Consider the following 23,655-nt stretch of genomic DNA (forward strand, 5'->3'; position numbering starts at 1 on the left):
AACTTCAATGTGTACATTAACATGGGTTGTGGGTCTTTCATGATTTCATGCCACAGTTCAGGAATTTCTCCTATGTCCTGTTTTGCTTGTTGTTGTTTTGTTTTGGGGTGGGGTTTTTTTTTTTTTTTAGTGCCACAGAGCCTGTTAATTCAAGAGGGCTTCAGTTTTATTTTTATTTTTTAACTCCCACCTCTTCCAAATTCTAAGGCAGGGGGTTGGACTGTATGGCCCTTGTGGTCGCTTTCAGCTCTATGATTCTATGATACTATTTATTTATTTATAACCCACTCTTCAGAATGGCTCTCAGAGTGACTTACAATCTGGTAATTAAACAGTTCCCTGCCCTCAGGCTTACAATCTAAAGACATGACACACAAGAAAAGGGGATGGCAATGGGGAGGGGATTAGGTCCGGCAGAAACTGCCTCTTATTCTCTCCCTCCAAGGCCATGGCAATGGCAGTTGGAATGGACAGAAGGCCCTTCTGCTGCCTTTGAGCTAGGCATGGTGGAGCTGTGCCTGCCTCTTTTTTCCCTGTCTGAGTTCAGGACTTCTTACAGTATCTCCTAAAGTAAAAGTAGACATTATCTTGATTCATGTAGCTACACATCAAGTTTTCCTATACCTAATTATAGATATATTGGGATGTAGGCATGGTGCACTGCACAGAGAGGGAAAACTTTTCTCTTTCTGGGTATTTCCACTGCTTTGGTGGTCCCATGCAGATGAACTCTTTCTCCATTGCTCAGGAAAAGTTAGTTGAATTGCAACCATGATAGTATGGATAAAAGAAAAGAAACTGGTAAAGTTAAACATGCTATATACCACCATAACATTCTGAGTATGCCCAATCTCATTTGACAAATAAAGACAAATAAATGAACCCTAGGACCTTATCACACTAGAGGAATCCCGCTGAGAAATAGGATTTAATAGGATTTAAAGTAGATTTAAAGGAGAAAACCCCACAAATGTGGGAGTTTTTTCTCACAATGTTTCTGCAAAAAAGAAATAATGCAAAAATAAAACGAGCATAAAGGGGACAAAAACAACACGTTTTTACTTTCCGGAACTTCCAAAAGTAAAAAGCTGTTGTTTTTCTCCCCTTTACGTTCACTTTATTTTAGCATTATTTCTGTTTTGCCAAAACATTGTTTGAAAAACCTCCCACACGTGCAGATTTTTCCCCTTTAAATCTACTTTAAATCCCATTTCTCAGCAGGATTCCTCTAGTTTGATAAGGCCCCTAGAATAAATGAAGCTTGAACTCTCCCAAGAAGCCAAGACGTAGCTGAGTCTGTCATACTTTGGACATATCATGAAAAGACATGACTCACTGAAAGGACTATGATATTTGACAAAGCAGAAGGAAGTAGGAAAAGAGTAGGAAAAGAGGCATTGCAGATGGATAGATTCAATCCAGGAAGCCACAGCCTGAGCAGGGCTGTTGATAATAGAGTGGCTTGGACATCTCTCATTCATAGAATTGCCATAAATCAAAGTCAACATTGGCAATAATCTTTGAAACTTCCTGGAGAACAGGAGAAGTCCCAGCCGCCTGGAGGAGGGCAAACATTATCCCCATCTTAAAAAAGGGGGAAAAAGAGGATCCCAACAATTAGTGTCCAGTTAGTCTGACAATACCAGGAAAGATTCTAGAGCAGATCATTAAATAGAGAGTCTGTGAACATTTAGAAGGCAATTCCATAATTACAAAAAGTCAACACAAGTTTGAGAGAAACAAGTCATGCCAGACAAATCTGATCTCTTTCTTTGATAAAATTACCAGCTTGGTAGATGAAAGGAATGCTGTGGATATAGTATATCTTGATTTCAGTAAGGCCTTTGACAAGGTTTCCCATGACATTCTTGCAAACAAGCTAGTGAAATGTGGGCTAGACAAGGTAACTGTTACACTGGCCAAAGCCAAAGGGTGCTCAACAATGGCTCCTCTTCATCCTGGAGAGAAGTGACCAGTGGGGTACCACAGGGCTCTGTCCTGGGCCCAGTGCTGTTCAACATCTTTATCAATGACTTGGATGACAGAATTGGGGGCATACTTACCAAATTTGCAGATGACACCAAATTAGGAGGAATAGCTAATACTCCAGAGGACAGGATCAAAATTCAAAATGACCTGAATAGACTAGAAAGCTGGGCCAAAGCTAACAAAATGAAATTCAATATGGAGAAATGTAAGGTACTGCACCTAGGGCGGAAAAATGAAATGCACAGATATAGGATGGGGGACACCTGGCTGAATGAAACTACGATGTTTATCACACTATACTCTTAAAGTGCTACTATTCCACTTTGACTCCTCTAGCTGCCTCCTGTTGCATTCTGGGATTGGCAGTTTTAAGGAGGGGTATTTAGAATTCTCAGGCAGAGAAGAGGAGTCAAAGTGGAATAGTAGCACTTTAAGAGTATAGTGTGATAAACATCTACGTGTGAAAGTGTCCAAGTAGACCACAAGTTGAACATGAGTGAAGAGTGTGATGTGGCAGCTAAAAAGGCCAATGCAATTTTAGGCTGCATCAATAAAAGTATAGGGTCTAGATCAAGGGAAGCAATAGTGCCACTGTACTCTGCTCTGGTCAGGCCCCACCTGGAATGTTGTGTCCAGTTCTGGGCACCACAATCAAAAAGGACCTTGAGAAACTGGAGTGTGTCCAAAGGAGGGCAACTAAAATGGTGAAGGGTCTGGAAACCATGTCCTGTGAGGAACGACTTAGGTAGCTGGGGATGTTTAGCCTGGAGAAAAGAAGGTGATATGATAGCCCTATTTAAATATTTGAAGGGATGTCATATTGAGGAGGGAGCTAGCTTGTTTTCTGCTGCTCCAGAGAACAGGACCCGGAACAATGAATGCAAGCTACAGGAAAATAAATTCCGCCTCAACATTAGGAGGAACTTCCTGACAGTAAGGGCTGTTCGACAGTGGAACACACTCCCTATGAGTGTAGTGGAGTCTCCTTCTTGGTAGGTCTTTAAGCCAAGGCTGGATGGCCATCTGTTGTGTATGCTTTGATTGAGATTTCCTGCATGGCAGGGGGTTGGACTGGATGGCCCTTGTGGTCTCTTCCAACTCTATGATTCTATTATTCTATGATGGCAGTTAACAATAACAACATCTGATTTGGAAGATAAATATGATATGATATGAGCCTGGTTTGAACTTGAAAGAATGCCAGAATGCTCCAGGAGGGGCTGGAAGATAATCTTTCATTAAACACTTGAGAACCACTTCCAGTCAAAGTTGATAATACAGTATTAGATAAACCAGTGAGTAGATAAACCAGTGATTTGCCTCAGTATTAAGTATCTCCCTACATTTGTAGATTTGTCCAGGCCTAAACTGTATGTTTTTCACTCTATTTCTAATCTGATGGTCATACCAATTTTTTTAATGATGTTATAAATCAAAATGGCCATTTTTGGTAGTGGCATCCTCTTTATTGGGAAGAAAAGGGTGTCAGTTGTACTACCATACATTTATCACATGGTTGTTTCTTGGCCTAACGAAAATTAACTACAGATAACTGTCCTGTTTGTACTTCAAAGCAGAAGATGGAGGCTAGATTCCCAGGCAGGTGTTAGAGTTTAGGTTAAGAAGAGCCAGATGTTTATAGGAACTACTTTAATTCTCAGGAAAATGGTTTTCATTTGTTCATTTTTCTGAAGACTTCACAGTCTGTGAATTTCAAATCTTGAGGCTACTTTTATTAACTGTAAGGCACTGATACATCACTCTGAAGCTTCATAATAAATATATATGGATAAAGGAGAACAGAAATTAACAATGTGCATCTTTGGTTCCCCTTTTCTGCCACCATAGTTATTTGTCTAAGTCTTTATTCAGGATTGTTCAGTAAAGGCCAGAGACTTGGTGGTCATGTTAGGATCCGTGCTGTTAGGATCTTGTGTCTATAGAAGACGTTTGATCTGGATGGCTCCTGTGCCTATAACAGGCATTTGATCTGCAGGAATTAGAAGCAGGTGTTTTTCAGGGCATGGACATCTGGTAATAACTGCAGATGAAACACACCTGTTAAAGGCATTAGGTCAGGGGATAGTTCAGCAGCTGGTAATCCTAATGGATGCAAGCTTCATATATGGTCTTTTCATTTGTACGATACTCCAGTGCACTTTGATTCCATTATAATAATCAGTAATGTGGTTCACACCATTTTTGATTTTCCTTTCTGAAAACAAACAATAACCCTATTGGTAGTTGTGTGTCCTATCAAAATGTTTAGGTTCAAGTATATGTTTAATATTCATAGTATCCATAACACATAATTTCCATAGGATGTATTTGTGGGTAGGAGAATTAGCACATGCTCTGCGAAACAAATGCTCCATGCTGATTCCCAATTATATGAAGGAGAAGATGGATAGAGGCTTAGGATCACATGAATACAAGGATGTGTTCTGATGTGTTCCGGTCTGAGACATTGCTCCTTGTGACTAAATGAAAACTAGAATTCCACTAGCTTTGATATTGTTCCATCAAAATGTGTTACATATTTAAGGAGTCAGAATGTTCCAGAAGTACAGATTAATTAAGAGAAGACTCATTATGCCATGCAAATTTTTAGCCCAAGTAGAGTAGTAAATGCAGCAAGTCAATGATTCTCTAACTGATCTTCCAAATGATTTTATCTGTAGTCTCCAAATCCCCGGTCAACTTGGCCAGTGGTCAACAATTGTGAGACCTGAAGTCCAAGACATCTGGAGGACCAAACATTGAGAACCACTGTAATTTATTGTGTAAATGGATCTAATACAAATATATACTGTGGGGCCATTGTGTATGTCTAAAACATGAAATGATACAGTCTGTAAGTGGAAGTATGTATAGTCCTCCCTCTGTTCTTGCAATCTTCGGACCCACGTCCCTTGCTTATGAAAGAGGGATGAATGTCCCCACACCCTCACGCCTATATTTAAGCTAATGTTGCTTGAAAAGGCAAAACTCTATTTTCACGAGGGAGTCGAAAACGGATCCCTTGTGAAAAAGAAGGGGCGACTATATAGTATTCTCAGCAAGGGGTGAGCAATAAACATGACCACTGGGCTCTCATTTCTGTAGTCTGCAGGAGTTACATATGACAATGATGACAACAATAAACAGTAAATAGATTATAAAAGGTTAATGGTAAAGGCAGTCCCTTGACATGAATTTCTAGTCATAACCAACTATGGGGGGTGGTGTTAATCTCTGTTTCTAAGCCAAAGAGCCAGCGTTGTCCAAGGACTGCTCTGGTGGTCAGCATGACTACACCGAACACTGTTACCTTCCCACTGAGAAGTGGTACCTATTTATCTACTTGCACTTGCATGCTTTTGAACTGCTAGGTTGGCAGTGACAGGAGCTCACCCCATCATGCAGCACCCAGGCCTCGAACCGCCAACCTTCTGCTCTTCCAATCGTCAGAATTGGCGTCATAACCTCCAAGCCACCACATCCCTAGTTTATAGCATATGTACAATCATCTAATGCAAGAAGAAGGATTGGAGAATTCTAGGGTTTGGTGGGACCAGTTGCCCTATAATAACCATTTGTGGGTCATACTCTTCCACCACTGGCTTTATCACCAACATTCAGTGGTGATGGCAGGAGACAGTGTCCTCTGTCACCCTAGATCTTTTATTTCCCCTTCTGTAATGAAGGGATTAAAAGGAAAGGAAAAATTATTGTGGTTTCCGTGGCAAGAATAGCAAACTGTGTGGTAGCTATGATATGAAAGCTGCACTCTACAAGGTACATGTTGAACATACTTGTTTTTGAAACAATGGTGCCTAGTTTTCCGCTGGGGGGAAACCCAGCGGACAAACCGCACAGTTTCCCGCCGGCAGAAAAAGAACCTGCAAAAAGCCGGTTCTTTTTCTGCTGCGGTAACAGCAGTGGCGCACTCGTTATGTAAGTGCCGTACAGTGCCATGCAGACACTGCGCGGCACTTACATAACTATGGCGGTGCCCATCAGTACAGGGCGCCACCATTTCAACACCCTTGTCACGTGCGAGGGGCAAAGGGCATCTAGAAGCGCCACCCCTCGCACATGACGAGGGCGTCCTTCGGGACCCATCTGGAGCGGGTTTCTACACTTCATGTTTGCAAAATTGAATCAGTGATCAAATAGAAAGGTTAAAAACAATTGGTACTAGGAAAGAATCATAATTTGTATATTTTCTGTTCACATAGTACAGTATATAATTCCAGTATTTTGATGATATCTTTTTAGGTCACATGTAGCATAAATGAATATTTACCTCATTCTCTCACACTCAGACATACAGTCAGTGTATTTGTTGTATGTGACAGGAGATTAGATTCATTGCAGCTGGAAGAAACTGATCTTAAGAAGACCTTGCCCAATACTTGAGCATGATTGAACTATAAATTGATACATTGAATCATGAATTAGGCCTCACAATAGTGCTCAATTGCACTTGATCAGAGAAGCTTAATTGGTATTAAGGAAATAGACCAAAGTAAAGAAAGATGTACAAAAGTGAGAGGATTCATGACTTTATTGGATTTCAAGACCCTGTGAGCTATGCATCTTAATTGGGGCCAGTTGGGATCATTTAATAATTGCTGTCAGAAGATCAGATTTAATTCTCCTTATAAAAATACCACAGTGGGATGGAGTTAAGCAAATTGTCATTCAAGGTTTCAAATGAACAAAGCTTTAATTAGGTTGATTAGTCTACTGTATGAGAGAAGAAAGAAAGAGGAAAATGATGAATCTACTATGAGCCATATATGAGCTAGATATTTCTGTATATATGACAGTTCCATCCAGTATCTTTATTTGTAAGATACAAATTATTGTGTAACATTTCTAGTAAATTTCTGTGCCAATCATTGTCTGCTTGAATTGATTTTTACATTCATTTATAAAAACATTATAGAATATTACAAGTTTTCAAAAATCTAAAGATCTACAGTTGGACCTTCTTATACATGGATTTTTTTATACACGGATTCAAGCATCCACGGTTTGAAAATGTACAAAAAAGTATAAATTTCAAATATCAAACCTTGATTTTCCATTTTTTATAAGGGACACCATTTTGCTATGCCATTATATTTAATGGGACTTGAGCATACACTGATTTTGTTATACATGGGGGATCTTGGAACCAAACCCTAGCGTCTAACAAGGGTCTACAGTACAATAAAAGCCTATGCTTGTCTACTCAAAAGCTCCATTGAGTAAAACTGAGTTTACACAAAGTGTGCATGTAAGAGGTGGAGAACCTCTGGCTCTCCATAAGGTGATGAACCTAAGGTACCTTACAGACATACAGGCTGTCTGAAGTTCACGAACATGTGGAGAGCCACAGGTTCCCCATCCCTGGTGCCAAGTCCAGTTGCTAGTTCCAGGTATATTAGATCCACTGAATTAATAGAATTTACCTAGGTATTGACTTATCAAATTCCCACTAATTCAATGGCTCTACTTTAGTTAGGACTAACAATTGGGTTTAACTCATTGTGTATAATATTATGAAAGGCTCTGGCTGCAACTGGATATGTACTCAATTCAGAATCATCCTACTTAACTGTGTAGAGCTTCCATGTGCTGAGTTCTGGCTAGTTCCATCTTCAAAACTGCTTAGATGTCTGTCTGTGACAAAGTGATGGGCCTGAATCTCAGATTTCTCTGTTCACTTAAGGTTTATGTAATGGAAGCCATCAGACAACTGGACTGGCCATTCCACATTGTAGGTACTCAACTAGCAAATGGTATTACTCACAAAAGAATGATACAGCTGAAAGGATTGCACTTCTGCCCCATTTCCAATTATGATTGTAAAATACAATGAGCTCTTGGTCTCGGCTGAGGTTTGATTCCAGGACCTCCTGTGGATACCAAAATCTGTGGATTCTCAAGCTCCATTAATAACAATGGCATAGTAAAATGGTTCACCTTCCATAAAATGGCAAAAATCAAGATTTGCTTATTGGAATTCATATTTTTTAATATTTTCAAGCCATGCTCAGTTGAATTCATGGATAAAAAAATCCATGGATACAGAGGGTCAGCTATACCATTTATCCAGCCCAGTCATAACATAGGGCCACATGGCTTCATACTATCCTTATTTAAATAGAAAGAGATAAAATGTTGAGGAGTTTAATAAAATCCTACTTGTGCTAGTAGGGAAACTTTCTATCATCTGCTTTCATGTGATCTCTCCTTAGCATTAGGACTGGGAGCTCACTATTCACAACTGGTGCAACTTTGATTACTTTCAAAGTCCATAAACCATAAAGTACCATAAAACCCTATTGTTACATGGCATTAATGCTATAGCTTGGGGGATTCCAAAATGTCAGCTGTCCAACCCTTCAGGGCTTGATTAGTGCAGACAACACAACCACCTGGGAACATTTCTCTTGAAAACTTTGACAAAATGAATAGAAACTTTGCAGAACTCTTGTTTCACTCGGTTGATCCAGGAGGCTTGCCTGGCTTTCATGTGTTTTCTGTTTTCAAATATTTCTGTCAAATGGAAACTACTACCATATCACTATCCTTACAATATGGGCAGTAGAAGTACATTCTGTAACTTTACAGCAGAAAATCTTTACAGCAGATTGCGTTACAGCAGTAAAGCGGGTTAACGCCGACATTCAGGCAGAACCTAGAGTAGAGGTATCCAGGGCCTCCGTGGACTTTATTAAACTGGATCGGTTTGAGTTGGTAAGTACCGATGATGTGGACAAGATCCTCGGAAGTGTTCGGAAGACAACCTGTTCTCTCGATCCCTGTCCCTCGTGGCTAGCAGCCCAGGGGGGACCGGCTGTAACTTCATTGTTACGCCGGATTATTAATACATCCTTGAGGGAAGGGCAATTTCCATCTGTTCTTAAATTGGCCATAGTAAAACCTTTATTAAAAAAGCCCTCCCTCGACCCCCTGGTGTATAATAATTATCGGCCAGTTTCACTGCTGCCATTTTTGGGGAAGGTGATCGAGAGGGCGGTTGCAATCCAGCTTCAGGGGGTCTTGGATGAAACGGATTATCTGGACCCATTTCAAACTGGCTTTCGGGCGGGTTACGGGGTTGAGACGGCCATGGTCGCCTTGGTCGATGATCTCCGTCTGGGCATCGACAGGGGAAGCGTGTCCCTGTTGGTGCTCTTGGACATCTCAGCGGCTTTCGATACCATAGACCATGGTATCCTTCTGGGGCGCCTGGCAGAGGTAGGAATCGGGGGCACTGCGCTCCAGTGGTTCCGCTCCTACCTCTCCGGGAGGTCCCAGATGGTGCAGCTGGGAGACGTATGCTCCGACGAGAGGGCCCTTAAAACTGGGGTCCCTCAAGGAGCTATTCTGTCTCCCATGCTATTTAACATTTACATGAAACCGCTGGGAGAGATCATCCGGAGACATGGGGCGCGGGGTTATCAGTACGCTGATGACACCCAGATAATTTTCTCTATGTCTCCGACTGATGCAGTGACTGAGGATGGCGTCTCTCCTCTCGTGGCCTGTCTGGAGTCAGTAATGGGCTGGATGAGGGAAAACCGACTCAAACTGAATCCAGAGAAAACGGAGGTACTCGTGATAGGTTCCCCTGGCCCAGGAATGGCAGTGGTTCCACCTGTCCTGAACGGGGTCACGCTCCCTGTGAAGGACTCCGTGCGCAGTCTGGGGGTGCTTCTTGACTCGTCCCTTCGCCTGACTGCTCAGGTGAATGTGACGGTCAAGAGCACCTGTCATCAGCTTCGGCTTATTCGCCAGCTGCGCCCATATCTGGCCCAGAGGGACCTTGAAACTGTGGTACACGCCCTGGTAACCTCGAGACTGGATTTCTGCAATGGACTCTACATGGGGCAACCCTTATACCAAACCCAGAAGCTACAAATGGTGCAGAACATGGCAGCCAGGCTGGTCACTGGTATGTCCAGGGCCAGCCATATAACACCGGTACTAAAAGATCTCCATTGGCTGCCCATTCGCTTCCGGGCGCAATATAAGGTGTTGGTGATGACCTATAAAGCCCTAAATGGCTTGGGCCCAGGATACCTGAAGGACCGCCTCTCCCCATACATTCCGCCCCGCACCCTCAGAACATCTGGGCAGCAACTACTTAGGGTTCCCGGGGCAAGGCTTGTCTCCACTTCTCGGAGGACTTTCTCCATCGCCGCCCCGGCCCTTTGGAATACGCTGCCCATAGAGCTCCGCTCAGCTACCTCCCTGGCCCAATTCAGACGGGACTTGAAGACCCACCTGTTTGAGTTAGCATTCCCTGAATAAGGTCCCATAGGCCCCCCGCCGCACTGGCAATGGGATTGGCTAACCTGGGGGGCCTTTTTGCTCTGTTTTGTTTTTATGTCTTATGTAATTTTGTATAATTTTAATGCTTATTATTGTATTATTGTATTTTAACTGTTGTAAACCGCCCTGATCCGATGGAAGGGCGGTATATAAATAAAATTTTTATTATTTATTTATTATAAATAAAAGTTTTATTATTTTTATTATTATGTAACTAATGCTCTCAGTTCTGTAAGTAAGTGCTGACTGGAGTGGCTTATAAGCATCCACAGTAAGAACTTGCATAATGCCCTCCATGTCCATGAATCCACAGATTTAACCATTCATGGCTTGAAAATATTTTTTAAATAATAATCCAAAAAATAAATATTGATTTTGCCACTGTATATAAGGAACACCCTATTATTACACCACTGTATATAATGGCACTTGAGCATCCATAGATTTTGGTATCTACAAGGGGTTCTGGAACCAAAACCCTTAGGATACTAAGGGTCAGGTGTACAACCATATGGCATTCACCATAATAACAGATTTTCGAAATTAGTGATAAGTATGGGCAAAGTGCGCAATACATGTCAGAACCCATAACTGTATATTAGTGTGCCCTCCACATTTGCTGGCATTAGGCATTTTTGTTTATCTGTGGGAACACCTTTCAAGGAATCTCTAGATCTTCCAGCATAATTCTATGATCAACACCTGCCAGAGGATGACCACAGAATGGTGCTGGGGACCTACAAATGCCTAGAGAAATGTTCTGTCTGGGAATCTGTAGGTCCTCCAGCATGACTTCTGGCAGACATTGAACTTAGAATCACACTAGAGGAGCTAGAGATTACTAGAAAGAATGTACTCAAATCCATGAATAATCAAAGCCTCAAAAGTCAAAGCCGCAAATGTGGGGGGATGACTGTAGTTGTATACAGTCCTTCCTCCATTCTCACGTTTTTTCAGACTCATGTCCCTCGCTTATGCATGAGGGACGAATGGAGGGGGAATAAATGGGTTGTGAGCTCACAGTGCCCGCTCCTACTTGCATGTCTGTATTCAAGCCAAAGGGAGCTTGGAACTGATCCCCCACGAAAAAGGAAGTGCAACTATAATTGCATTGGATGAAATTTTTCTTGTATAAAATTGTAGTTGTATATAATTCAGTAAAATGGAGCAGAAAATGAATGCAAGGCTAGATGAGCTTGGAGATGTGAAAGTTTGTGGGAAAGACTGAAATAAACATTGAGGGAAAGGATGTGTGTTTTTTTCCCTTGAAATTTTTTTCCCCAGAAAAACTGGGGGGGGGGGGCAGATGATGGAATATTTGCTTTTAGAATTATGAATAAAATATTTAAGAAGACGTGTTCATGGCCTCCAAAATAATTTCTTTAAAACTATGTAAGAGGAAACCTTTTATGTCAGACTTTATACAGTAGCAGATCATTATAATTCCTAGCCTTGTGTCCAAAACACACTGCAGAAACAATCCAGTTTGAGACCACTTTAACTGCCCTGGCTCAATGCTAGGGAATTCTGGAAACTGCAGTTTTGTGAGACATTTAGCCTTCTCTGTTAGAAAGCTCTGGTACCACAATAAACTACAATTCCCAGGACTGCCTAGCACTGAGACAGGGCAGTTAAAGTGATCTGAAACTGAATTGTTTGTGCAGTGTGTTTTAGACCTTGGTTTCCTTTTCTCATTTCTTTTTAAGGGGCAAAGTGTGTTATGTCTTCTTGACATTATGTAGAATTAATGGAGACAAAATAATTTTCTTTGTTTTATTAATATTGAGAGTTTTTTATTTTTATTGTGATTTTTTGGCCTGCTCTTTAAACAGGCAAAACTGAAGAAGTTCCTGATATCATTTCTGTAGCTCCATTTGTAATCACATAAAACCTTTTTAAAAAGAGATTTGATTTGTAATTATATTCTAAACAAAGTATGCGTTTAGTATATACAATATGATAATGTGATGCTAAACCAAGTTAGAGAGAGAGAGAGAGAGAGTGAGAGATCACTTTCAGGCTGTAAAGGATGCCAATGTTGCATTTTTCTGGGGGGGAAATCCATTCTGTCCCTCCAAAACCCCCAGAAAAACACTTTCCTCCCCATGACTTCAAAATTTCCAGAAATTTTACATCTCTAGATGAACTTATTTTGCTTCCAGTCAGACTTAGCCATACAGAAACTGGCCCAAATTATTTAAGGTTTAATAGTTCAGCTTGCCCAGCCTCACAGTCACACTGAGGAAGAGGCCACTTTGTGTTGGCTGTCTTGCTGATTAGTACACTATGCAGCTGCATTCTTTTGTATATTTACTCATAATTTAGACTCAGACAATTTTAAGTGTGGATTAGACACATTGTAGGAGAGTAAGGCTATCAATTTCTAGTAGCCATTACCATTATATACTACTTCCGGGAACAGTGATAGCATGTTTCTGTATGCCAATTGGTGGGGATCACCAAAGAGAGAAAGAATATTGTCCTCAACTCTTTCAAGCAGGCTTCCTGGAGCCACCAGATTGACCACTGGCAGAAACAGGATGTGGGACTAAGTAGACCTTTGATTTCTCTAGTAAACTCCTTCTTAGATTCTTAGGTTTTGGGGAATGTATTTCCTAATGAGGAGGTTTGGGACTGCAGCCTTAGTCGACCTCATTGTACCATTTTCTCTTTGCTCTTGTTTTTTGCAGGGGGAGCCTCGGGGTAGAGGTAGATTCAGGGGCATAGATACAGCAGGGGCAAAGTTAGAGCATTGCCTCTTGAAATACAAATTCACACACACTCATGGAAATTTTAATGTATTCTCCAAATTTCTAGCATTGCAGAGACTGAGCCATTAAAAATAATGAACACCTAAAACTCTTCTGTTTGGCTGTTTTCACATTGTCTTGATCACTTTGCCATGACCTTTTTTGTAGGGTGCCTAAACTCTGTTTCTAAATGTTCAGCTGAGATTTTAAGTTATTGAAATGCTAGAAATTTGGGTACTGCAGGAAAATTTTAGGAGGCAGAATGTTTATGGAGACCAATGCCCTCATCTCTCCCCGAGTTATAACTCTGGATAGAACTATTATACAGATCTTTAAAGTCTTCATAATGGAAGGATTTCCACTTTTAAAAATCACAGCTATGTGTACGATTCATTCTGTTCTGGTGGTATGGTTCCTGCTAATTTTAACACATGGTGTAACTACTTCAGTTAATTAATTTTAAAGCATGTTGTAACTGCACCAGTAATTAGAAGTTCAAGCTGCAAGTGTAAGAGTAATTTTTTGCTATTTTACATTGTTGCATTTAAGAAAAAAAGTGTCAGGGATCTCTCTATATATAACAAGATATTATAGAAAACAATTTCTGAAAAAAATATAATGCACATTGAAGGCCTCAGAAAAGATTAGCTAATGTCTCTTACAATCGATTTTGGGTTTGTTTCTTTTTCCGGCTTCTTATGATAATAATAAAATGAAAAATATTGACAATTATTCCTGAAGTGAAAAAAGTATGTTTCCCACTTGAACAAAGATAATTAACTAAATAGGTGTTTGGTTACTAAAAGCAAGCACACGCGCGCACACACATATTGTGACAGCAGTATTTTACCAATGCATATGAAGTGCATTTGGATTTTTGTGTTGACCTGATTACTGACCTTCCAGAAGAAATGGTACCATTCATACATCTATCAGTCTAAGAGTATGTGCAGAGTCAAAATATCCACAGTCTTTACATAAATATATTAAAACAGTGTTTTAATCGTATTTTTGTATGTTTTAACTATGTGTGTTTTTATTGTATTTTCATCTGTTCTGTAAGTCATCTTTCCCAGTCTGGGGGAAAAACAAGATATAAATAAAGTGATGGATGGATGAGCTTCCAGTGTAATCCTGGAAAAGTTTCTCTTTAGGGGTTTCCCAAAATTTTACCTACTGACCTGGATTATTGGATAAATCAGCCTTTTGAAGAAGCTGTTGTTGACCTTAGTTCCCTCAGTCACATCCATCCCCCTGACCAATCTCAGAAAGGGTTTGTAGATCAGTGCTTGAACACTTGCATTGTATGCAAAAAATAAAAATAAAAAACCCAAATTCAAACTGTAATATCTCCAGGTTGAAAAATGTCAGGATAGCCTGTGGTGTGGGAGTTCTGTACTGGGCAACCACTGCCAGAAAAGAGAATGGATAAATAGTCTGATATTCTGTAAAGTTCTAGTCTTCTTCATGAAGTCTCAACCTCCACCCATCCCATACCATTTCAGTCCGTTTCTTCTTCTGACTTTCAGTATCGAGTATAAATAAAGCAGGCAATACTTTAGACATTGTTAGTTGTGGAAGCTTGGCCCACAGAAGAAGAGAGGGCTCACAAAAGACAGAAAATATATCCACTTGGCTTCCTTAATGTAAAGTAATATTATTTTATTGAATACTGTGGCACAGAATATTAAAGCAATTCCATGTGTTAGAGGAAAGGTTCTTCTAAGTCTTTTTTTTTAAGTGACAGGATTTGAAGGAAGCTGAAAGAATAAAGACTCATGGGGGGGAGGAGGAATAGTTTGCTTGTGATGTTTAGAAACTGAATGAAATAAATGTGGCTGGGCAGGGTTTTAAATAGCTTTCATTATATCAGAGCTGTTTAATTACAATAGGTAACTAAATGCATGACTAGGAGATGAATCTGCTATGAAGCTTTAAAAGAATGTTAAGTTTTCACTGTAGCAGAATTATATTGTCTTGCCATCTACCTAAGCTAGGGAGCATTCTTTGTTCTTTTTGATGGTCAAATGCACTGTTTTGGTTATAAATTGATTGTATGGCATTGTTCAAAGTTAATAAAATGTTGTCTTTTGGCAATGCCATTTACCAGAATGTGGCTGTTTTGTAACTCCAGTGGTATAGTTTTATGTGAGTTATGGTGATCTCATGATTTTCATAAGGTTTTCTTAGTCAAGGAATACTCAGAGGTGGCTTTGCCAGTTCCTTACTCTGAAATATAGCTTACAGCACTTGGTATTCATTGGTGGTCTCCTTCCAAGATCAGATGGGATCTACTGCTTTAGGGGTCTTTAAGCCCTGGTATAGGTTTTCTATACAGAAAATCTTCAGCATGGACCTGTAGAAGTGAGCCTGTACATTACAGCAGGGGTGAAAACTATGCCACCCTCTAGATATCCCATCAGCCCTAGCCAGTATAGCTAACAGTGAAGAATGCTGGGGCATGCAATCCACATCTGGAGTGCAGTATGATTCTCACTCCAATATCAATACATTTCAACCTGTTGTGCCTGTCATCACCACCTTCATTGTTTAATATTTTAAAAGTGCTACTGGCTGCTGCTACACATAGCTAAAACCAAACAAGTCCCTGCCCACTGTAGTCAGATCAAAAGTTGTTTATTTTAGTGTAGGTTGGCTCAGTTACAGCTTCTGTATGACCTCAGTATTTGTGTTGAACTTCCTGTTGTAAAACGCATATTCTCTTGAGATAAATTTAGCAGATTAAAATGAAATCCCTTGCACATCTTTTAATGTGGCAGCCTAGCCATAAGATCAAAAAACATAAATGTAGGTTATGTTAAATTTCTACATCGGAATGTTTGGGACAGATGTTTAAAATCTTGAGATGACTCAGATTCTGTTCCCTTTCCCCCCCTTTCTCTCTTTCTCTCTCTCGGCTTTCTGCCCAAATTAAATCACTGTGTATAGCAGACCATGCTGTTTGTGTGTTTCAGATCTAGTGCAGCAGTAATGACATCTAGTGTATAACTATATAATGGGGATATTTTAAAAAGGACTGAATTCTGGTGATACCCAGGGAAATGGTTTTGACATCTGCATTGGCCCATGGCAGACTCTGTGTATTGAAATAATTGGAACAACAGCATACAGAGCCTGACTCAAAAGCAGTTATTACAGGTGCAGCAGGTAGTGCATTGGGCTTGGATCTTCCATCAGAGACTGGAAATATTATATTTTGAGGCTGAAGCTCCCAGAATTTCACAGTCAGCATGTGACCACTTTGGGCAGTGTCAGTGAAAGCTTATTTCTGAGTAATATTACCCTGGCTTGCTGGTTTCTGTTTTGCTATTGAAGTTCTCTTCTGTTATCATACCATTGTGAATCTCATGATTTCAGAAGCTAAACAGGGTGAGGCTTAGTTAATATTTGGATGGGAGACCGCTAGATAATAGTGTTACTTACCAGATAGGCTACAGAATAAGTCTGCATGAAATCCTGGACAGCAGTTGTCAGAGTTGATAATACCGAGCTAGGTGGACAACAGGTAAAAGGTAATTTCCTACCTTCATAACAGATTTTTTTCTGACTGGCAGTTGTTATCACTTTTAAAAGTACATACCACCTTTTAAAATATTCTGTTGAAATTAGTAGAAAAAAAAGGCATCCTGGTTTTTTAAAAAAACAATTCTGTCCTGTGCAAGTTTGACAGATTTATAAAATATAACAGCAGCAAGAGCTAGGACAGAACAGGGGGGAAAAAATCTCTGTGACACACGTGTTGCTTTTGTACTGAAAACCTAAACCACCAACACATATTTTATAGGTTTTCTTCCAGCTGCCACCCTCCCCCTGTTTATAAATTAAATATTTAGATTCCTCCATTTTGATACTACTTCATGCCCCTTGGGTGACTCGTTCAAAGGGCTCTCTGTCTCGGCGGTTGCAGCAGAGCAGATTCAGAAAGTTCTGTGTGGAGAAGGAAGTAAAGAGTTTTGGTTCCCATTTTGCACTTCTGGAACAGTTTAAGGAAGGAAGCACCTTTACACCTTTTATTGTTCGCGGTTGCTGACATCATCTCCTTCCCTGACCACTCAGTGCGTGTTTCCTGCCATTCTGTCAAGATTCTTCTGTGTTGCTGAGAGGGATAGAGAGAATGTGTGAGAGAGTGGAGGGAGAAGAGGTGACTGCTGGGCTACATCTGCCCACTAAAACTCAAATCACTCTTTTCTCAACTCTCTGTGCCTTTGCCAAATCATAAAACAAAAAAGAAGCCCGCCAAAATGAAGTTCCTCTTTTTAGCAAACAGTCTGATTTTTTCTTAAGTCTTTGAGTTTCCAGAAGAGGGGGGGGGGAATGCTGAATACTGTCATTCTGCAGAGTGCAGCATTGATTTTTTTTAAAAATGCATCTGTTTATGTATAACTCTGTCATTATCTTTGAAGGTTTCTTTAAAGTGGACACTGTTTTGACAGGGCTTCTGGAATAATTTTAGCTTGCCATATAGCAAGGTTTTTGACGTTTTTAGGGCTCCTGCTGTTTCTGCAGTTTTCCTAACAAATGTAACAAACCTACTGGAAGGTAAATTTAAGCAGTTTCCCACTGCAGGTTATTCCTTTAAAATTCCAGAGGTAGGTGGTGGGAAATTGTGAACCATTTTCACATCTAGTACTCTGGTTGGCACAAAACTTTCAAAATGTTTGAAGGTACATTGACTCGTATGTGTGTGTGTGTGTGTGTGTGTGTGTGTGTGGTAGATTGCCTCTTACTTCCTCTGAGTGTGACTTTCCCAATGCCATCCATTGGGTTTCCATGGCTGAGGAGGCATTAGTGACAATCTAATGCCAAACAACCGTAGCACTCTGGGTCCATATGAATCTTGCTTTTATATAAAATAAGATGTGTTCTTATAATGTACATATGGGTTTCTCTCTCTCTCTCTCTCTCTCGCTCTCTATCTGTCTATCTATCTATATATATATACCCATATGTACATATAAGAACACATCATACACACACACACACACCCCAAAGCAGTTGACAAAGTGCATGTGGGATGATAGAGTTCTTTTCAGTCTGGAGAGTATTTTTTGTTTTTGTTTTTGGGTTGTGGCTTTTTGGTATTAGCAAAATAATGCAAGATAAGGAGGAAAATCATGGAAAAGTCACTATAATAAGGATTTGTTGGAGAAAAAAAATCCCTTTTTTAAACCTATTTTTAACCATTCTACTACCACAGTCTGTATTGCAGTTGATAAAACAGCAGTATTTGTGCGCTACACTCTGTATGCGTGTGTAAGCAAGCACAAAACACAAACACATATATATGTGTGTGTGTGTATGAGAACAGTTACTACACTGTTTCTCATTCCTCACCTTTCCTAAATATAAGAAATAACAACATAATAATTAGGATCAATGCTTCTTTTTAAAACCAAGTGGGCTTCTCCCCCCCCCCCCCCCGCCCTCAATACTTGTCAACAGATTGTTGCTGCAAATGGAAGCAGTGGTCCAAATTCATCTCTTGGCTTACATTCATGTAAATTTGCAGTCCTGTCCCTATACCTGGTGGGCTTACTCTAGATTTATGTCTGCTGGCTCCACAAGCAGACAAGTGTTGTAAGACTATTTTACAAACAAGTGTTTGTAAGACTATTTTAAGAATATTTTTAAATGTAGCTGGTGAATACTTAATGTTCCTGACACTAGGCTGTTTATAATCTCCCTGCTCTTTCTCTACCCACCCACCCCCTACTTTTTCTTTTCTGAAAGCTCAGTCTGAAATGTGGAACTGATAGTTGTGTGGGAGGGACTCACCATGCTGTTACTTCATCGGGGGCTCTGCATGCATGTCCTAACAGACAAGACTGTCAGCGTTCAGTGATTTCCCCCCCCCCTGTTGTTTTGTTTTTGTTTTGTTTTTTTCTCATTCAGCTTCAGAAGCTTGATCTGTAAAGCAGCTCTCATCCTGGCTAACCCTGTCACCACTTCTCTAATCTGTCCACTCTGACCTTCCACCCTCAATAGAATAGGAGCTTAGGGCAGGCGTAGGGGCTGTTAAGCCGATAGTGCCTTGGGCTCCACGTGAATGAAAGGAAGGGAAATTGTTCCATATGCATTTGCTGTGGATTAGTCTATTGGCTTACTGTTGTGGAGAAAGCCTGTTAGACTTCTTTGGGTCCTGCACGTACATGGGAATTACCTGGCTTTTTATATCAGAGGTAAGCCTGACTATTCAAATGGGTAGTGGGGCAGCATCTAGGAAAGCAATCCAAACAAGCTGGGGGAAGGTGATTATAAAATGGATATGCTTTGGTAGCCGCAAGCAAATACCAGAGGCTTTAATCTTTCCAAAATTTCCCTAGATGTTTTTTTAAACAAGAAATGAAAGAGCTTGTTTTAAATTTAGTGCTTGCACTCATTCTGTGTTTCAGGAGTAAAATGGTTGGATAGGTTTGTGTCAACTAAAACTGTATAAAAGTCAGTTGACTATTTTATATAGGTCATACTACAGAAATGCCTCATTAATGACATGTGTTCATACTAATAGTTTTAGGAAATAGAACAAATCTGCTTTCCTGGTCAGAATACTAATGGAAAGAAAGAAAGCTAACTTAAAGAACAAATGTAAGCATGTCTACTCCAATGTAAGCTCCACTGAATTTGATGAGACACGGTATTTTGCAGCCTTACAGTATATAAAAATTTGAAATTTACAGAAGTTAGCAATAGTGTTCCCCTTATTTATTTTTCCCTAATGATCCTGGTATAGGAAACTGCAGTAAAATGAATTGGAGAACTGAAAATCAGAGTGCATTTTATTCTGACAGAATAAAGCTCTGTAGATGAAAATAATGGATTTCCAGGCTGGGATTTCAGCAAAGGTTACATAACTTTGGGAAAAATTTATCAAGTGCCTATAAGAGAACCAGCCAGCAATTAACAGGGAAAGCTTTAGCTGAATATCAAATTTCTGTCTCATTCTGAATTAAGAAATAGTTGCATCGAAAAAGAATAGTGTGAAAAACAAGTGCATTCACCCGGAAGCTTCTGAGTTCACATACACAAGACTGCGCTGTCGCACATACTTTTTGTATATCTCTTTAAAGAATCTGATTACCCTTTGTTTGCTACATTGTTTCCATGTTGTTCTAAATAGCTGACTTTTAATAATAAACATTTAAGATTATAAAATGAATTGGGGAGATGCTTGCTTTTATCTTATATATAGTTGGCACATTGGAATATAGAGCTTTTTGTATACTTTACCTTTTGATTTATTTTTGTAACAGTTTGGAATTAATTTTGTGATTTCTGAATTTTTTGTGGAATGATATTACAAACACAGGGTCTTGCGTTTGTGAGCTTTCTCACAATGCAATTTCTTGTTTTGTTTTTCTGTCAAAGATTGATGTATATACTGTATTAACAACTAACCCTAGTGCTTTGCTTACATTTGATCAGAATCTATACTAATATGTTAAACATGATGAAAGTACAGAGATTTTTCTTTTGGAAATATTTCATATGCAGTAGTCCTGCTTGCTTGCTCCCTTCTTTCTTTCTTTTTTAATGGAATACAAGGTTAAAGGATGTACATTTTAGCTGACATTTCTCATATATCAAATAATATTTTAATAATGATCTGGCCTATTTGCATAATAAGAAACATCATCACTTTTTCTGTTTTCCTTCAAAAGTGAATTAGCTTGATTACTTAGCTTATGCAGGTATGAAAAGGTTCATTAACTCCCTGATTTAGGTAATTTTTCATTTTTCTGAGGAAGTATTACAAATGGAAAAATGGGTATCTCTGAGAAGTGTAAGAACATAACTTTTTTCTTTCTTCCTTTTTAAAGAAATGCTTCTTTTGTTGCTTCTTTTTATAGCTTTTTATTGTGGGTGGACATTCTGTATTGAAATGTACATGGTTGCAATCTTTAGGATGGAATGCCACAATGACAAAGTAAGAGAAAAATAACAATAGTCTAACTTAGAGTTATACAGATTATAATGCCAAACAGTTCTTGACTTTCCTCCTAATTCACCTGCCTATTTGGCAGTTCTACATGCTAAACTACAAATAGTCCAGTTGGCAAGATGTCAAGAATAAACTTGTTCTATTAAGATTTTGTCTGAGTAACTCCTAATGATTCACTTCTTTTGTGTACTTAGCAGGAACGGATGCAGGGGTCTGTGAATTGAATTGTGGAAGTGCTGAAGAAGGAGGATTGGTTTGTGGAAACAGGAAAGAGGAAGGAAAGAGAAGAAGAAAATACACAAGTGTAGGAACGAACGAGAGAAGAAAAACGGGGACTATGGGGAGAAAAAAGATTCAGATCACGAGGATTATGGATGAACGTAATAGGCAGGTAGGTTGCAGAATAATTGTTGTGATGTTTAAGTATTTGATTATAGCATAAACCAGCTCTTCTCTATTGGGTTAATGTTCAATAAGGGCTGGAGGTTATCCCATATACGTGACACATGATGTATAGATCAGTACTCACATGTTTAGGAAATTTCAAAAAGTTTATCATGCACATTGTTGCATGTTATGCAAACATATTTATAGTACAAGACGTCACATATCTACCCAAATGTAAATCCCACTGAGTTCAATGAGACATACTTCCAGGTAAATGAATATAAACTTGCAGCCTTAATATTGTCCTCTAGACCTGATATGCTACAAGATATTTATGCAATTAAAATATGTGTACATATGGAATAGTACCTGAACACATTTTTTAAAAGGTGAGCAAGATGATTTTTTAATCCTTGTCACTGCATGTCATAATCCACTGCATTTTATAATCCACATCTGCTAATGGTGATGTGATATGGATTTAATCAAACAAACAGTGTTATTCTTGTTTGTATCATGCTTTTCTAAAATAGAAATGTTAAACTTATAATATAATTAATAACAAAATACTAGAAATAAATCGGACACCTATCATGATAAACTAAAATTTATTATGAAAGATTTTAATTATTATTGCCTTAAATTCTAGTTTTGCCATGTAACAAAAATGCTTTTACATATTTCTGTACATTTCTGTGCTTCCAAGAAAAATATGGAAAGATAAAAAAATAACAAAAACCACAAGAGTAGCAAGTTAAAAATCAAACAAACAGAGTAACAATGTAAATACCTGCTTTTGAATAAGCAATTTCTTAATGTGTGTCATAAAAGATCCCTAATATTGCAAGATTTGTTGTGACTAGCAATCGCATTTTAGTTAAGTTTCACAAATACTGCAGATCTGTCCTAAATAGTTAATATGTTGTTGTTAAAACTTAAATACTTTAATCCAGACCAAAGTGTGAGTGACAGGTTGTTGTCCCGGGCTTTAGTGGTGGGAAGATAATAGCCACACACATTGTTTCCAGGTAGTTTATTGATATGTATACAGTTTGAGTATCCCTTATTTGGAATTCCAAAATCTGATATACTCCAAAATGCAAAATTGTCCACATGGGTGGCTGAGATAGTGACACCTTTCCTGGGAAGTAGTAAACTTTTTTTAAAAAAAGTAGTAGTTTTCCCAAGTTATGAAAATAAGCTCATGTGGAAATATTTTATTGTTCAAATTTACTTGTGAGCCACATGTGAAATTTGAAAAGATTGGAGTATAAGTTGGCTTGTTTGTGGCAGAAAATCAAGTTTGAAATAAAACAGATAATATTTATCTGTTTCCTGTATTTTCCTCTAGATTGCTTATTTCCCAACTGTATTTCCTGCTAGATTGCTTATTGCTTAGGTCAAACCATAATTATCGTATTTGTTTTAGATGCTTATATCTCAGCCTTTCAATTAAAAATGAAGTAGTGAGCAGCATTAAGCAATGCACGTTGGTAGTTACGGCTATGAGCATGCTACCAGTTTGTCTAAAAATGTGCTTGAAGTCGGAAGGATCAATAGTTGTATTTAAAACAGTCATAGGGTATTGTTAATGTTCCATTTGTAATCTGGCTAATTCTGTTTTCTGACTGAAAATTATAATACCCCTCATTAAACTAAACTCCCAGGTTCCCATAGGTGAAATCAAGGCAGCTACAGTAGGATCATGGTGTTATACCTGTGTAGTGTGTAAGGACCCCTGGTGAAAAACAGGGGTGTGTACTGCTAGGTTATACCAGTTCTAACCTAGTGCACCTTTTCCCACCTAGTGGATGGAGAAAATACACAGGACATGGTTCACTCAAAGCTAAGCAATATAAAGTCTCATTTAATTCAGAGGACAACTACTGAATTGCTTAACTCTCATTTTTAAATCAGAGGGAGTTAAATCTACTTAACGTTTGCTAATTTTGAAAATCATAATAGGCCACTGAATCTGCCTCAGCTATACGACAGTGGTATTGGTAGGGGAAAATGGACTTTCTTTCCATACCTGGAAAAGAAATTGTTATTTCCTTGTGAGCTTCAAAATGATCATATATTTTCTTCTTTCATAATGGTCGTGCTGACTACTCAGTCCCCTGTTTCTGTTTTACTCTGACCTGGCATGAAAGTACAAGCAAAACACAGCAACACATAAAATATGTTTAACTTAAAATTAAAATAGGATCATAATTTTACCTTCTCTGACTATGTGACATCATTCATTCCAGGCTG

The 23,655-nt window shown here is 39.1% G+C and overlaps 1 protein-coding gene across 19 annotated transcripts in view; it reads left to right on the forward strand.

The window, feature by feature from the left end:
- Positions 1-23,655, forward strand: part of MEF2C (myocyte enhancer factor 2C) — a 222,369-nt gene that overhangs the window by 75,395 nt on the left and 123,319 nt on the right. For 4 of the 19 annotated variants that reach the window (XM_089493437.1, XM_089493421.1, XM_089493460.1 and 1 more), the window contains one exon: positions 21,207-21,403. In XM_089493437.1, coding sequence (XP_089349563.1) covers positions 21,350-21,403 — 54 coding nt within the window. In that variant the 5' untranslated portion in view covers positions 21,207-21,349. Of the gene's footprint in view, positions 1-19,088; positions 19,253-19,573; positions 19,659-21,206; positions 21,404-23,655 lie in introns of those variants that run through there. The other 15 variants (XM_089493446.1, XM_089493430.1, XM_089493486.1 and 12 more) reach the window with 11 other exon arrangements.

This window comes from Sceloporus occidentalis, unplaced genomic scaffold (genome assembly GCF_023333645.1).
Source record: "Sceloporus occidentalis isolate IW3139 unplaced genomic scaffold, rSceOcc1.0.p SCAF_1, whole genome shotgun sequence".
NCBI classification, from domain to species: domain Eukaryota; kingdom Metazoa; phylum Chordata; class Lepidosauria; order Squamata; family Phrynosomatidae; genus Sceloporus; species Sceloporus occidentalis.